The sequence below is a fragment of the Falco biarmicus genome, chromosome Z, assembly GCF_023638135.1.
Source record: "Falco biarmicus isolate bFalBia1 chromosome Z, bFalBia1.pri, whole genome shotgun sequence".
Lineage (NCBI taxonomy): Eukaryota > Metazoa > Chordata > Aves > Falconiformes > Falconidae > Falco > Falco biarmicus.
The window spans coordinates 42,209,267-42,222,737 of NC_079311.1; the positions used below are offsets into that span (position 1 = coordinate 42,209,267).

The 13,471-nt window shown below is 44.4% G+C and overlaps 1 protein-coding gene across 1 annotated transcript in view; it reads right to left on the reverse strand.

The window, feature by feature from the left end:
* Positions 1 to 969: 969 nt before the first annotated feature.
* NTRK2 (neurotrophic receptor tyrosine kinase 2) overlaps positions 970 to 13,471 on the reverse strand; it is a 211,772-nt gene continuing 199,270 nt past the window's right edge. The window contains exons 16-17 of the mRNA XM_056325219.1: positions 5,170 to 5,328; positions 970 to 4,303 (exon numbers count right to left, since the gene is read on the reverse strand). Coding sequence (XP_056181194.1) covers positions 4,118 to 4,303; positions 5,170 to 5,328 — 345 coding nt within the window. The 3' untranslated portion in view covers positions 970 to 4,117. The remainder of the gene's footprint in view (positions 4,304 to 5,169; positions 5,329 to 13,471) is intronic.

Here is a 13,471-nt window from a genome sequence, read left to right on the forward strand (position 1 = left end):
GAAGCCCCAGCCTATTCCCCAGCCCCTCCCTACTCCCTTCCCTCACATTTTATAGCAGTATTTGAAATCCAGTTACAGGCTGCAACAACTCAGACACAGACTTGTTCTAACACATATGCATTATACCTTAGTCATCCAGTGACCTAACAATTCTATTGGGTTATTCAATTCATTTTTAAAGTGTTTTGTAAAAGTCTACATCAACCACAACAACAACAAAAAAAATCTCTCAGAAAGGTGGGGAAGAGTACAGAGAGGGAAAGGGAGGAAAGAAAAAAGAAAAGAAGGAAAGAAGGAGAAAAGTAAAGAACAGAAAAGGGAAAGAAGGAAACTGTTACAGAAATAGCAAGAAAAAAACAAACAAAAAAAGGCAGTTACTTATTTAACTGTAGACAATATATAGAGATACTGGTTTACAAATCAAAATGTATGAAGTCCTTTTAGAAGGGTACACTCCATCATGCATCATGGGTTGCTGCTGCTTTGTAAGTGTCTGTTCTCCATGGCCAGTTCTGGGTTCTGCAGCTCTATTGAGAGTGAAGGACAAAGCGTGGCGAATGCTGCTATTATTACTGCTGAATTTTGGCATTCTCGTTGTCCTACAAGTCGTGTTGCAGTCTGAATAGTCCAGCACATTCTTGGAATTATTTTGTTACTGCAGACGAGTATAAAATGCTAATGGAGTTGCACTGTTATTCTAGGACAATAAAACAACAATAGCACAAACCCAGGAATGACAGTAAACCAAACCCTTTTCCAAGCTTGGAACCCTGTCTGTTCATTTCATTGTAAGAAATCAACAAGTGAGATGGGAACGGAAGAAATGTTTTTATGCAATCATTGGGGCAAGAAAAGTGCTTGTTGTTGTATCTCTGGCATTCTAGCACTGCCTCTGCTGCACACCAGTTAAAAAGTTGAATCTTACAAACATAGAAAAAGAAATATCAAAAGAAAAAAATATTTTGGTTACTCAGCAGACTTTATCAATTTATTAGTAGCACTCTAATCATAATTTGTAATAATGTAGGTGTATGTAAATTTATACATATACACACAGCCCATACATAATGTGCATGCATGTCTGCACATATATAAATAAAATACAACATAGGCATACATGTATATGCTCTGTGTGTGTATATATGCCATATGCAAACACACATATATAATATATATTATATATCTGATCAGTTCATAGCTTCACAGTCCATAAACTTTTTAAATGAGCCTGATTGTCATATTTACTCAGTGTACACGACCTAGCTGACAGTGCAAGCATGATGAATATGCACATATACTCACCCTTCACTGTGATTTGAACATATTTCTTCCTCTTCTCTGATCATTCTGCTACACTTAGCCGCCTTTTAATAAACAAACACAAACTATGTATAGTTACAGTTTATAGCTTGTCTACTGTGATTACACATTTTATGCACTATCAAGAACATTAATGATATAGGTCAAGGTTATCCATACCGGTGGCTCTGTAGAACATTTGGTCCTTTAGAAGTTTAACATACTGCTATGTTATTGCACAATGCATTGTAACACTATTTATTCTCTGAAATGACTCTAATAGTCTCACTAGTAAATCAAAAAGAAGATGCCACTAAGCACATTTTCAGGGTTTTGTGGTTTTTTTTTTGGTATACATTCTTTCAGTGCTTACAAAACCCACCTGTTTGCTTTCAGGCTGGAGCCTGCTTTCCAGTAGTAGAAGCATCTCAGATGCCTTTTTCTTCAGCTCATAAGAAACTACAACAGAATACAGCAGGCAGAAACTCAGCACCCCCCTCCATCACCTGCAGCCTCCTCCCATTGCACAGTAAGAGCGGACTCTGACACCTTTCTTTTCCACCACTGTTGTTTCAAAAATCAATTTCAAATTCCTTTAAAACACAACATTCAGGTTCTCAAGAGAATGGGTTTCACTGGATGCTCAGTCTTTATCTAGCTTTCTGTGTGAACTTCCAAGACAGTCTAGATAAAATCTTAAGGCCTATTTTGTAGGAATCTTCCTCTGGCTTTTTGTGTGTTCCCAGTTCAGTAGCGGTTAAGAAATAACATCTAGTTTATTAAAGAAATACTGAGTATGGCTTTATAGTTACACTGTCATGTTTATTTGTAATGCTGCCTTTTCAATGACATTGAGAAGGGTAAAACTTCATCAGTGTCCAGTGAACTGTTTTCTTTTGAAAATATTCAGAATCTTTATAAGCTAGCTCTAAAAGCTTCTGAAGGAAAAACTTAAAGTGCCTCAATAAATAATATATGCCAGCAAATTATATGTTAAATGTGCTATGGGAACACTTACAAAAATAAAACGCTTAATTTATTAAATAAAATATCCCCAACACAAAGATGAAGGATTATTTTGATCTGGCTCATATCAATAAGAAATAACAAAAAGAGAAAACAGAAAGAAAGATCACTTTTTTGCAGTAACGCCCCCTCACAGAGGGAGGCAAAAGTCTTGAGGAATAGAATAGGTAAGGTAGGTTTTCATTGTAAGAATTCATATTAAAAATAATCCTAACTCTAAATTTGAAATCATCAACTTCCAGTTCGAAAAATAACAGGTATGCCCATGCAACTGTCATCAACACAGTGGCCATGCAAATGTTGTACACATACAATGCCAATCAAACCAAAAATGAGTCATTTAAGAAAGAGTGGATGGTGGTAATGACAGCACTAGTACCAATACAAACATGGTGCTGAGCTCAGGGTCTTTGCACTCTGAATAGTAAGCCATAACCTCAGAGTAATTTGTTTTCTCTAGAGATCTCTATCCCCTGCCATGGCTCAAACATAACTAGTGATCTTCGTGCTTTAGATTATTGATGTTATATCAGCCTATTGTATCTGTAACATTGTAAAGGCATTTTAACATGGCTAATGTCCTCCATTAGCCCCTTCTAATGAAATAAAAGTTACATTGTTATGAGTTCGCTATGCCTACCAGGGTGTACTACAAGATGAGTGATAGTTTCTGCACAAAGGGCATTAATCGACTATGCACAGTTTTGCTTGCATGGTTCAGGAAAAAAAAAAAAAGGATTGAGGAAGGAAGGAATATACTGCTGGACAAGCACAGTATATGATACACCTGTCTCAGCACCTATAGCTTGTCCTATCTTATCAAAATCCTTAATTTCAACATGTGAACCTGAAATTAATACCGTACATTAGTAAGCCTAGCTTCAGCCTTTATTAAAAAGACTAGCTGGAGAACATTTTTATACCAGTGGCATGACAGTATCCTACCAGAAGACAAAATCAGGGCATGTGTTTAGTTTATCATGTTGTAAAGTAATTGTGTGCAGTAAAAGCAGCATCTTTTCCCCTTTCACTTGTGTCTGGCAATAAAAAGTGCTGGCAAAGCACCTCCTTGAACAATCCCTTTAGTCCTCAGAAAGACTCTTCAGGGAAAGTGCTAAATCCCCTCTTGCCTTCGATCAAATCGTTTCAGTGTTTTTTTGTGGGGTTGGATGCCATCTGATCCCCTAGTTCCTCCAGATAGTGTATCACACAACACTGTCTTCTTTCCATCTGGCTTTATCTCCGCAAGGAACATGCTTCATGTAGAGAACACCAGTCTTCTTTTTCCACCCACATGCTGAAGCAAAAAATATTGAGGTGAATCCATAGAAACTCCCAGTAGCTGTACAGCAGAAATCACAAAGTTCGAGTCAAATATATTTTTCCCTTTTTTTCATCCACATCAAAGGCATGAATACAACAAGGCATTGTTAGTTGTGGTGGGCAAACTGAAGAGTCTGCTGATATAACAGATCGGGTATTTAAGGCCTTTGTCTATGCAGAGTTACAATAATGCAGAAGCCAAATTGATAAGAAAGACAGGAGAAAAGAAAAAAAAAATAGAAACAGAAAGAGAGATAGAGTGAGAGAGAGAAAGCAGATACATCTCAGTAATGTCTAAAAAGTCAATACTGTGTCTACAGATGGAGAAGTGCACATTGCTTGCCCTTTGAAAGCTTCTCCGCAACTTTGTCATTAATACTGTCAAAGTTAAGAACACATTTTAATGGAGTTCAGCGGCCGTTGAACACATTTCATCCCCACAGCCCACAAGAAGAAATGCTAGGAGACTTTAGCCTAAAATATCCAAGTAGACTGGAGATGCCTTGGCCAAGTTCTGGAGAAGGGAATGGATTTCTTTGATGTTGAGCCTCATGTGAGGTTCCCGTTGCCAACAGCCCAGCATCAAGTCATACACTTCCTTCGGGCATGTGCGAGGTCGCTGCAGGACTCGGCCCTGAGTGATGCACTCAATCACCTAGGAGAAATCACAAGGAAAGGATCAGCACAGCTGTATCAATGACGTGGGGGTCATCTATGGAAGGGTTAACTGCTAATTGCCACTGCAGCCTCACTGGTGGCAGTCACCCAGCCAGCTCTGCCAAGGGCTGCATTTCTAGGCAGACACACGAGCAGCCAAATGCGATCTGGAAAAATCACTGTAATGTAAGTTGTCAAGGAGCAAGAGGTTTACTGATGTTATGTTCACACATGCTGCCCCTTCCACTCATGAGAGAATGGTAGCCAGGAAGTAATCCTAAACCTCCTCCTTCTAACCACCTATCAATCTCACCTCACCTCGGAGGCAGGCCAAGTTTTCACCCTGCTCACACAGACTGTCAGTGCCTCTCCCTCCTTCCCTCCTTAAACTTATGAGTATCACTGTGGCTAGTCTCTGGAAAGGGTTACTTGTGACTGCCTGGAAATCAAGACATCTCCAGATTACTTCAATCTGCTCAATAATGGTTTTGGACAACCACTTTGCAACAATGACATGTATGATATGGAAATGAAATCGCCTGTTCAGGAGACAGCTAGGCTCCTCTCATTGCCTCATGGTCTTTCCCAATACCCAGAGCAGACTATCCTATACAAAGCAAAAAGCTAAATACCAACTGGTATAGTTCTGCTTGGACAACTCCATCCACACTGCGGAGAAAATGGTGAAAAGGAAGAAATTCAACCACAAAGTTCATGACAATACCATGAATACCTGCTATCGGGGGTGGGTTGGGGGTGGGTGGGGTTGCCTTTACTAAATAAATTTGTGGCTGTCCAGAGAAGATACACCAAGAGTTAATGTGCCAGCCTTCCCAAAGCAGTTTGAGAATGTATTACACACACCTCATTGTTTGAGAGCTGATACCATGGCTGTTTGCCGTAGGTAAAGATTTCCCATAACACAACCCCCAGGCTCCAGACATCGCTTTCTGTGGTGAACTTCCTGTACATGATACTCTCTGGAGGCATCCAACGAATGGGCAGCATGGTGTGACCCCCAACCTGAAAAAAAACAAATGAGTCAGAAATAATTTGTCCAGACCCTCACAAGGAAGAGTATCAAGGCATTAAACAAGGAGAATCCATAGCTCCTTTTTTTCCCACCTGATACCATTGACCCTGAGGAGCAATTAAGAACTAGGGATTCATGGTCCAAACTTCTCTCCCTGCAACAACAGTCACTAACATGATAGGTTTCTCAAAAGAATCTCTAAATACATTATTTCTGAAGTGCAAACTCATCTTTAACATTTACTTGGCACACCCATGGAATAGAAAGGTCTATAAAATTATTAATTAATTTAGCCTACCAACCCACTTTAAATTAGCCCAGTTTTACTCTTCATTTTAACACTCAGTAAACTAAAAAAGATTCATTAAATGAAATCTGCATTGATGACTCTCCTAGAAATTCAGCGACATCAACTGAAATCCAAGAAGACACAGTGGTCTGGCTGCATGACACAGTATGACCAGGATCTGTATGCTAATTTTGAGTGAATTAAAGCAATGGCCTTTTCTGCTGATAATTTCCAAAGTTAATGCATCAAATTATTTTGTTCCACATTAACCACCCAGTCCTACACAGCTTTAAAAAATAATTCAGCCTTTTCATAATATTCTTTTGATAATAAAGAACTTGTAAGATATGGACCCCTATCCCAAATCAACTTACGTTGAATGGGGTCTTTCACTAAAGGAATGCCTTTCTGAAAGTCCCTTGGAACATTTTTTGTTTTCCCCAAAATGCTATACTTCCTCAAAAATAGGTTTCCTAGCATTACTTTAAATTAAAAAAATATATCTCTTATTTCCAGTTTCTAAACAATTTTTTGTTCCTGATACATCCCCTTCTGACTGGATAACATCAATAAAGAAATACTCTCAAGTACTTTTAAAATAGCGTAACTGCTGAGATACTGTGATATAGCTATACCCCACAGCCACAAAGGGCAGCCCGAGGGAGCGCCCTCGAGCTGGAGTGCTGTGACCAGAGCCGACAAACAGGGCATGGTGTGGCAGCAGCACGGGGGGCACTGCTGCCAAGGAGGGGCATTCCACTGGCCGAGTGAGAGACCTGATGTACATATAACGCAGCAGCGGGCACTGCTCTGTGTCTACTGCACAGATCAGGGGCACTCATCCTACCCGACTCTCACAGCAGAATGGTGGGCGCTCGTCTCAGACCCAAGGCTGCAGCTCTGGCTGCAGGGTCTGCACCATCTACCCCAGTGGTGGCTGATGCCTCCACCCAGACAGAGCTGCTGAAGGCAGAGGCTCCAGTGCAGGCCTCGGGCTGCAGGACGTGCCCACACCTTTCTCCTGGGGCAGGGACAGGCAGCAGACCTGCCTGCAAAACCGTGCCCAGATGGAGGACCTCCTGCAGCAGGTGGCTGAGCTGCAGGAGGTGGCGAGAAGGCTGCGTAACATCAGGGAGGCTGAGAAGGAGTTGACAGCTGGTCCCAAGTGCAGTCTGCAGTGGACTCACAGCCCACAGCCAGGCAGTGAAAAACTCCCCCATGGCCACACACAGAAGGGACGGGGCCGATAATGCAGAAGAATGGAAGACTGTAACATCAAGGACCTGCAGGAGGAAGAGACTTCCCCCAGAGCCTGAGGTGCCCTTGCAGAAGTACTTTGCTGCTCGGCCAACTGAAAACAAGAGACCTGTCACATCAGGAAGGGTGCTGAAGCTGAGCAAGGCAGCCTGACCTGCCTGTTGTGTAACAACCAGCACAACTAAGAAAAAGCAAGGGTTGATAGTAGTAGGCAACTCTCTTCTCAGAGGTATGGAGGCTTCCACCTGCTGACCTGATGCACTGTGTAGTTTGACCTTGGCTGGATGCCAGTTGCCCACCAAAGCCACTCTGTAACTTCCCTCCTCAAGTGGTCAGGGGATAGAAAATATAATTAAAAGCTCATGGGCTGAGATAAGGCCAGGGAGACATAACTCACCAATTACTGTCATGGGCAAAACAGACTTGACTTGGGGGAATTAGTTTAATTTATTACCATTCAGATCAGAGCAGGATAATGAGAAATAAACCCAAATCTTTTAACAACTTCCCGCTACCACTCCCTTCTTCCCAGGCTCATCATCACTCTCAAATTCTCTACCTCCTCCCCCTGAGCCACGCAGGCGGATGGGGAATGGGGGTTATGGTCAGTTCATCACATTCTGTCTCTGCAACTCCTTCCTCCTCACATGCTTCTGCTGCTCCAGCATGGGGTCCCCAGGAGACAGCTCTCCATTAACTAACTTCTCCAACATGAGTCCTTCCCACAGGCTGCAGTCCTTCACAGACTGCTCCCGCATGTGTGCCTTCCACGGGGTGCAGCCCTTCAGGCACAGGCTGCTCAAGTCTGGGTCCCCTGTGGGGTCACAAGTTCTGCCAGCAATCCTGCTTCAATGTGAGCTCTTCTCTCTGTGGGTTTGTAAGTCCCGCCAGCAAACCTGCATCAGCACAAGCTTCCCATGGGTCACAACCTCCTTTGGGCATCCACTTGCACCAGCATGGGGCCCTCCATGGGCTGCAGGTGGGTATCTGCTCCACCATTAACCTCCATGGGCTGCAGGAGCACAGCCTGCCTCACCGTGGGCTTCACCAAGGGCTGCTGGGGAAACTCTGCTCTGGTGCCTGGAGCACCTCCTGCCCCTTCTTCAATGACATTGGTGTCTGCACAGTTGTTGCTGTCACACAGTCTCACTCTCTTCTGCTGCAATTGGTTTCACAGGTGCTCCTCCTACCCTCTGCCCCCCTTCTTAAATACATTATTCCAGAGGTGCTACCACCATCACTGATGGACTTGGCCTTGGCCAAGTGGCAGGTCCCTCTTGGAGCTGGCTGGCACTGGCTCTATTGAACATAGGAGAAGCTTCTAGCAGGTTCTCACAGAAGCCACTCTAGCTACCAAAACCTTGCCATGCAAACCAACTACATGCACTCTCTAGAGAGGTCTACTGCTTACCAGGGGCTTGTATCAGGGATCTCACCAAGAGACTACCAAGCCTCATACAGCTCACTGACTATTATCCACTGTTGTTGTTTTGTGTGGGCACCAATGATACAGCCAGGAGCAGTCTAAGGCGCACCAAAAATGATTACAGAGCTCTGGGAGTGGGAGTAAGAGACTCCGGAGCACAGGTTGTTTTTCCTCAGTGCTCCCAGTCAAATGGAAGGTGCTTGAAAGGAGCAGCCAAACCTGGCAAATCAACAGCTGATTGCGGGACTGGTGCCACAGCCAGGGGTTTGGCTACTTAGACCATGGGACTCTCTCTGACAACCCTGGTCTGCTGGGGGTGATGGGGTCCACCCGACAGAGAAGGGGAAAAGCACCTTTGGTCACATGCCAAGCTGGTGAAGAGGGCTTTAAACTAGAGGTGCTGTGGGAGGGAAACCTCAGTCCATCCCACTCCGACCAGTTTGGTACCAGTGCCAGCATCAGATGCCCAGAGCCCGGAGAGGGATCACAGGGCAGCAGCAGAGCACCTGAAGAGCAGCACAAGGGGATTCCAGGCACTCCAGGCAGTTCAGACAGGTTCATTGGGGGCCCAACTTAAATGCCTCTGTGCAAACACATGTAGCTTGGGGAATAAACAGGAGTTAGAGATGTGCACACACCTGCAGGGGAATGGTCTTACTGGCATCAGAGACATGGTGGGATGACTCTTATCACTGGAGTCTTGGGATGGAAGGACACAAGCTCTTTGGGAAGGACAGGCAGGGGAAAAGAGGAGGGGGTATCACTCTCTATGTCAGCAACCAGCTGGAGTGCATGGAGCTCCATCTGGGGATGATGAGGAGCTGACCAAGAATTTATGGGTGGATTAAAGGGAGGGCAGGGACATGTGACATTATAGTGAGGGTCTGCTACAGGCCACCTAACCAGAAAGAGTGAGTGGATGAAGCCCTCTATAGACACATGGGACCCTCCTCAACTTCACAAGCCCTGGTCCTCATGGGGGACTTCAACCAACCTGACATCTATTGGAGGGACAACACACCAGGGCCTAGGCAATCCAGAAGGTTCTTGGAATGTGTTGATGGTAACTTACTTCTCCAACTTCTAGAGGAGCCAACAAGGAGAATTGTCGTGCTGGACCTTGTTGTCACCAACAAAGAGAGGCTGGTGTGGAAAGTGAAGCCTAAGGGCAGCCTTGGCTGGACTGACCATGAAATGGTGGCATTCAGATCCTTAGGGCAGCAAGGAGGGCATGCAGCAAGATCACTAACCTGAACTTCAGGAGTTTGGCCTCTTCAGGGATCTGTTTGGTAGAGTACCATGGGGTAGAGCCTGGGAGGGAAGAGGCATGCAAGAAAGCTGGTTGATATTCAAGGATCACCTCTTCCAAGCACAACAGCGATGCACCTCAGCAAAGATGAAGGTGGGCACAAACACCAGGAGGCCTGCATGGATAAACAAGGAGCTCCTGGACAAAATAAAACACAAGAAGGAAGCCTGACATGAGGTGGAAGTAAGGACAGGTAGCCTGGGAGGAATATAGAGAAACTGTCCAAGCAGACAGGATCAGGTTAGGAAAGCTAAAGCCTTGACAGAATTAAATCTGGCCAGGGACATCAAGGAGAATGAAAAAAGCTTTTATAGGTATGCCAGTGCTACAAGGAAGACTAGGGAAAATGTTGGCCCTCTCCAGAAGGAAACAGCAGACCTGGTTACCAGGGACAAGGAGAAGGCTGAGGTACTCAATGACTTTTTCACCTCTGTCTTCACCAGCAGGTGCTCCAGCCACACCATCCAAGTCACAGAAAGAAAAGGCAGGGACTGGGAAAAGGAAGGACTGCCTGCTGTAGGAGAAGATCAGGTTTGAGACTAAGGAACCTGAAGGTGCACTAGTCCATGGGACCTGAGGAGATGCGGGTCCTGAGGGAACTGGTGGATGAAGTGGCTAAGCCACTGTCCATCATGTTTGAGAAGTCATGGCAGTCCAGTGAAGTTCCCACAGATTAGAAAAGAGGAAATGTAACCCCCTTTTTTAAAAAGGGAAATAAGGAAGGCCCAGGGAACTACAGACTGGTCAGTCTCATCTCGGTGCCTGGCAAGATCATGGAGCAGATCCTCCTGGGAACTATGCAAAGGCACATGGAAAATAAAGACATGATTGGTGACAGCCAATGGGACTTCACTAAGGGCAAGTCATGCCTGACAAATTTGGTGGCCTTCTCTGATGGGGTTACAGCATTGACAGATCAGGGAAGAGCGACCGATGTCATCTACCTGGAATTCTGCAAAGCTTTTGACATTGTCCTGCACAACATCCTTGTCTTTAAACTGGAGGAGAGACATGGATTTGATGGGTGGACCAGTTGGTGGATAAGGAATTAGCTGGATGGTTGCACTCAAAGAGTTGTGGTCAACACCTCAATGTCTTAGAGGAGACTGGTGAAGAGTGGTGTTCCACAGGGATCTCTACTGGGACCAGTGCTGTTTAACATCTTTGTCAGTGACATGGGGAGTGGGATCGGGTGCACCCTCAGCAAATTTGCCCATGACACCAAGCTGTATGGTGTGGTTGACACACTGGAGGGAAGGGATGCCATGCAGAGGGACCTTGAGAAGCTTGAGAGGTGAGCCTGAGCTAACGTCATGAAGTTCAACAAAGCCAAGTGCAAGGTCCTGCACCTTGGTCAGGGCAATCCGCAGTACCAATACAGGCTGGGCAGAGAATGGATTGGGAGCAGCCCTGAGGAGAAGGACCTGGGAGTGCTGGTGGGTGAAAAGCTCAACATGGCCCAACAATGTGCACTTGCAGCCCAGAAAGCCAACTGTATCCTGGGCTGCTTCAAAAGAAGCGTGGCCAGCAGGTCAAGGGAGGTGATTCTCCCCCTCTGCTCTGCTCTGGTGAGACTCCACCTGGAGTGCTGTGTTCAGCTCTGGGGCCCCCAACATATGAAGGACATGGGCCTCTTGGAGTGAGTCCAGAGAAGGGCCACAAAGATGATCAGAGGGCTGGAGCAACCCTCAAACAAAGACAGCCTGAGACAGCTGGGTTTGTTCAGCCTAGAGAAAAGAAAACTCAGTGGAGACCTTATTGGAGCCCGCCAGTACCTAAAGGGAGGCTGCAAGAAAGCTGGAGCGGGACTTTTTACAAGGGTATGCAGTGATAGGACAAAGGGTAATAGTTTTAAACTGAAAGGGGGTAGATTTAGATCAGATATCAGGAAGAAATTCCTTACTGTGAGGGTGGTGAGACACAGGAAGAGGTTGTCTGGAGAAGCTGTGGATGCCCTATCCCTGGAAGCATTCAAGGCCAGGCTGGATGGGGCTTTGAGCAACCTGGGCTAGTGGAAGGTGTCCCTGCCCATGGCAGGGGGGTTGGAACTAGATGATCTTTAAGGTCCCTTCCAACCCAAACTATTCTGTGATTCTATGATATTCTGATTACTTTTACATTAAGACAGCTTTGAATATTTCCAAGGAAGTTAAAAAAAAAAAAAAAAAAAAGAAAGCTTTTTTAAGGATATCTAACTTTTTATTAACTCTCATTTTCCTGTCTGAAAGTGTATTTAGTTATGAAACCACATTTGCACTGTCAATTCAAAATATCATTTCTCCTTGTGGGACTTTACATTCAAATAACACTGCCCTTGTTCTCTTGCTGAAACAGCAAATGGAAGGAAAATCCAACAGAAGCTCAGTCACGGTTCAAATTATTTCTGAATCGTGCAGAATATCAATTTCCAGCTATTTATCAGTAATTCAGCATTAGCGCAGCATATCAAAAACACAGCTACATCTGTGAGAGGTCAGCCGTGTTCCATGCATCACCACAAGTCAATGCTTGCTACTGGCTCCATCAAAACGGTGTCATGCTAAAACTTTCATAGACTTGGTCTATTACTAGGCTTTTCTTCTTCTCCCCTTACATGAAATGTCATGCAAGTAATGGAGGAGTATTTTTTGTCAGGATGCCAAATGAAAGGCAGGGCTCCCAGCTTCAGTCCCTGGCTACACTGTGGGTTTGCTTCTGACTCAATGCAGGTTTCTGTGCACAGGTTTCAGAGACATTGAAAACGGGACCCAGTTCCTGTGGCTTTCCAGCCAACTTAAAAACATACATGAGAGCACTCCATTGACAAAGAATGGATACACATTTTTAAGTGCTTTGATCAATTTGTCCCACTCATCTCTGTGTTGCAGTTTACTCTTCTGGCAGGCAGACTGGCTGTAAGTCTCTGTGCATCAGTATTTTCAGTCATCTTTGACCGAGAAGTCACTCAATGATGTGGGGAGTTTGAAGTAACACATGAACATGCTGTGATGCAGCCAGAGCTTCCATTTTGCAACTTATCATAACCTAAACTGACATGGCAACCAAACAGCTCCAAACCATGACTTTTACCCCCATCTTGAGAGGTATTTCATTAGAAAGTCAGAAATGTTAGTCCTTTAGAAACATGCAGTAACATACAGCCAGACAAAGGGCAAGTGCCATTAAAAGATTGTTAGTGATGAGAAGCTTTTGGTCTCATCAAATATTAAAATGGCTCTTAGATCTGCTCATCATATAGCCTCTGCTACTGGTTCTTTTCAGCAATTTCTTTGACTCATTCCTTAAAAATTTATGAAAGCTATAAACAATAAAATATGTGTCTTTTTTTTCTTGTTGTTATTTGTCACATCTTACACCAAGATATTTTGAAAAAGCAATTAAAATACCCCACCACACGCACTCCAAATCATCTTTTCTTATGGTTCCTTGCTGCAGAACTGCACTGGTTTTGTTGCAGGAATGAGTTTCCAATGTCATTCAGTAAAATGAATGACACACGTCTAGAGTGATGATGAGAAATTGCCACCAAATGATGGCTCTGTGACGAACTGATCTGTAACATCACAAATGTAGCTGCCTCTCTTTGCAGCAAATAGCATGACTGACTCATCAGTATTGACACCAAGAGTTCGATTTACAGATAAGCACTAGCCACAGGGGTCTTTGTTGTTCTTCCCACATCACCTTGCCTGAAGCTGTGTCCATTTCTGTCCCTGAAGGCAGAAGATTTTACTGGGTAGAGTACTTGCCCAGGACTGAGAAGTCCTGAGATCTCACTATTTCTATCATTGCCAATATCAATCATATTAGGCAAAGTTACTTCCAACACCCCATCACCTTTTTGACGGTAAT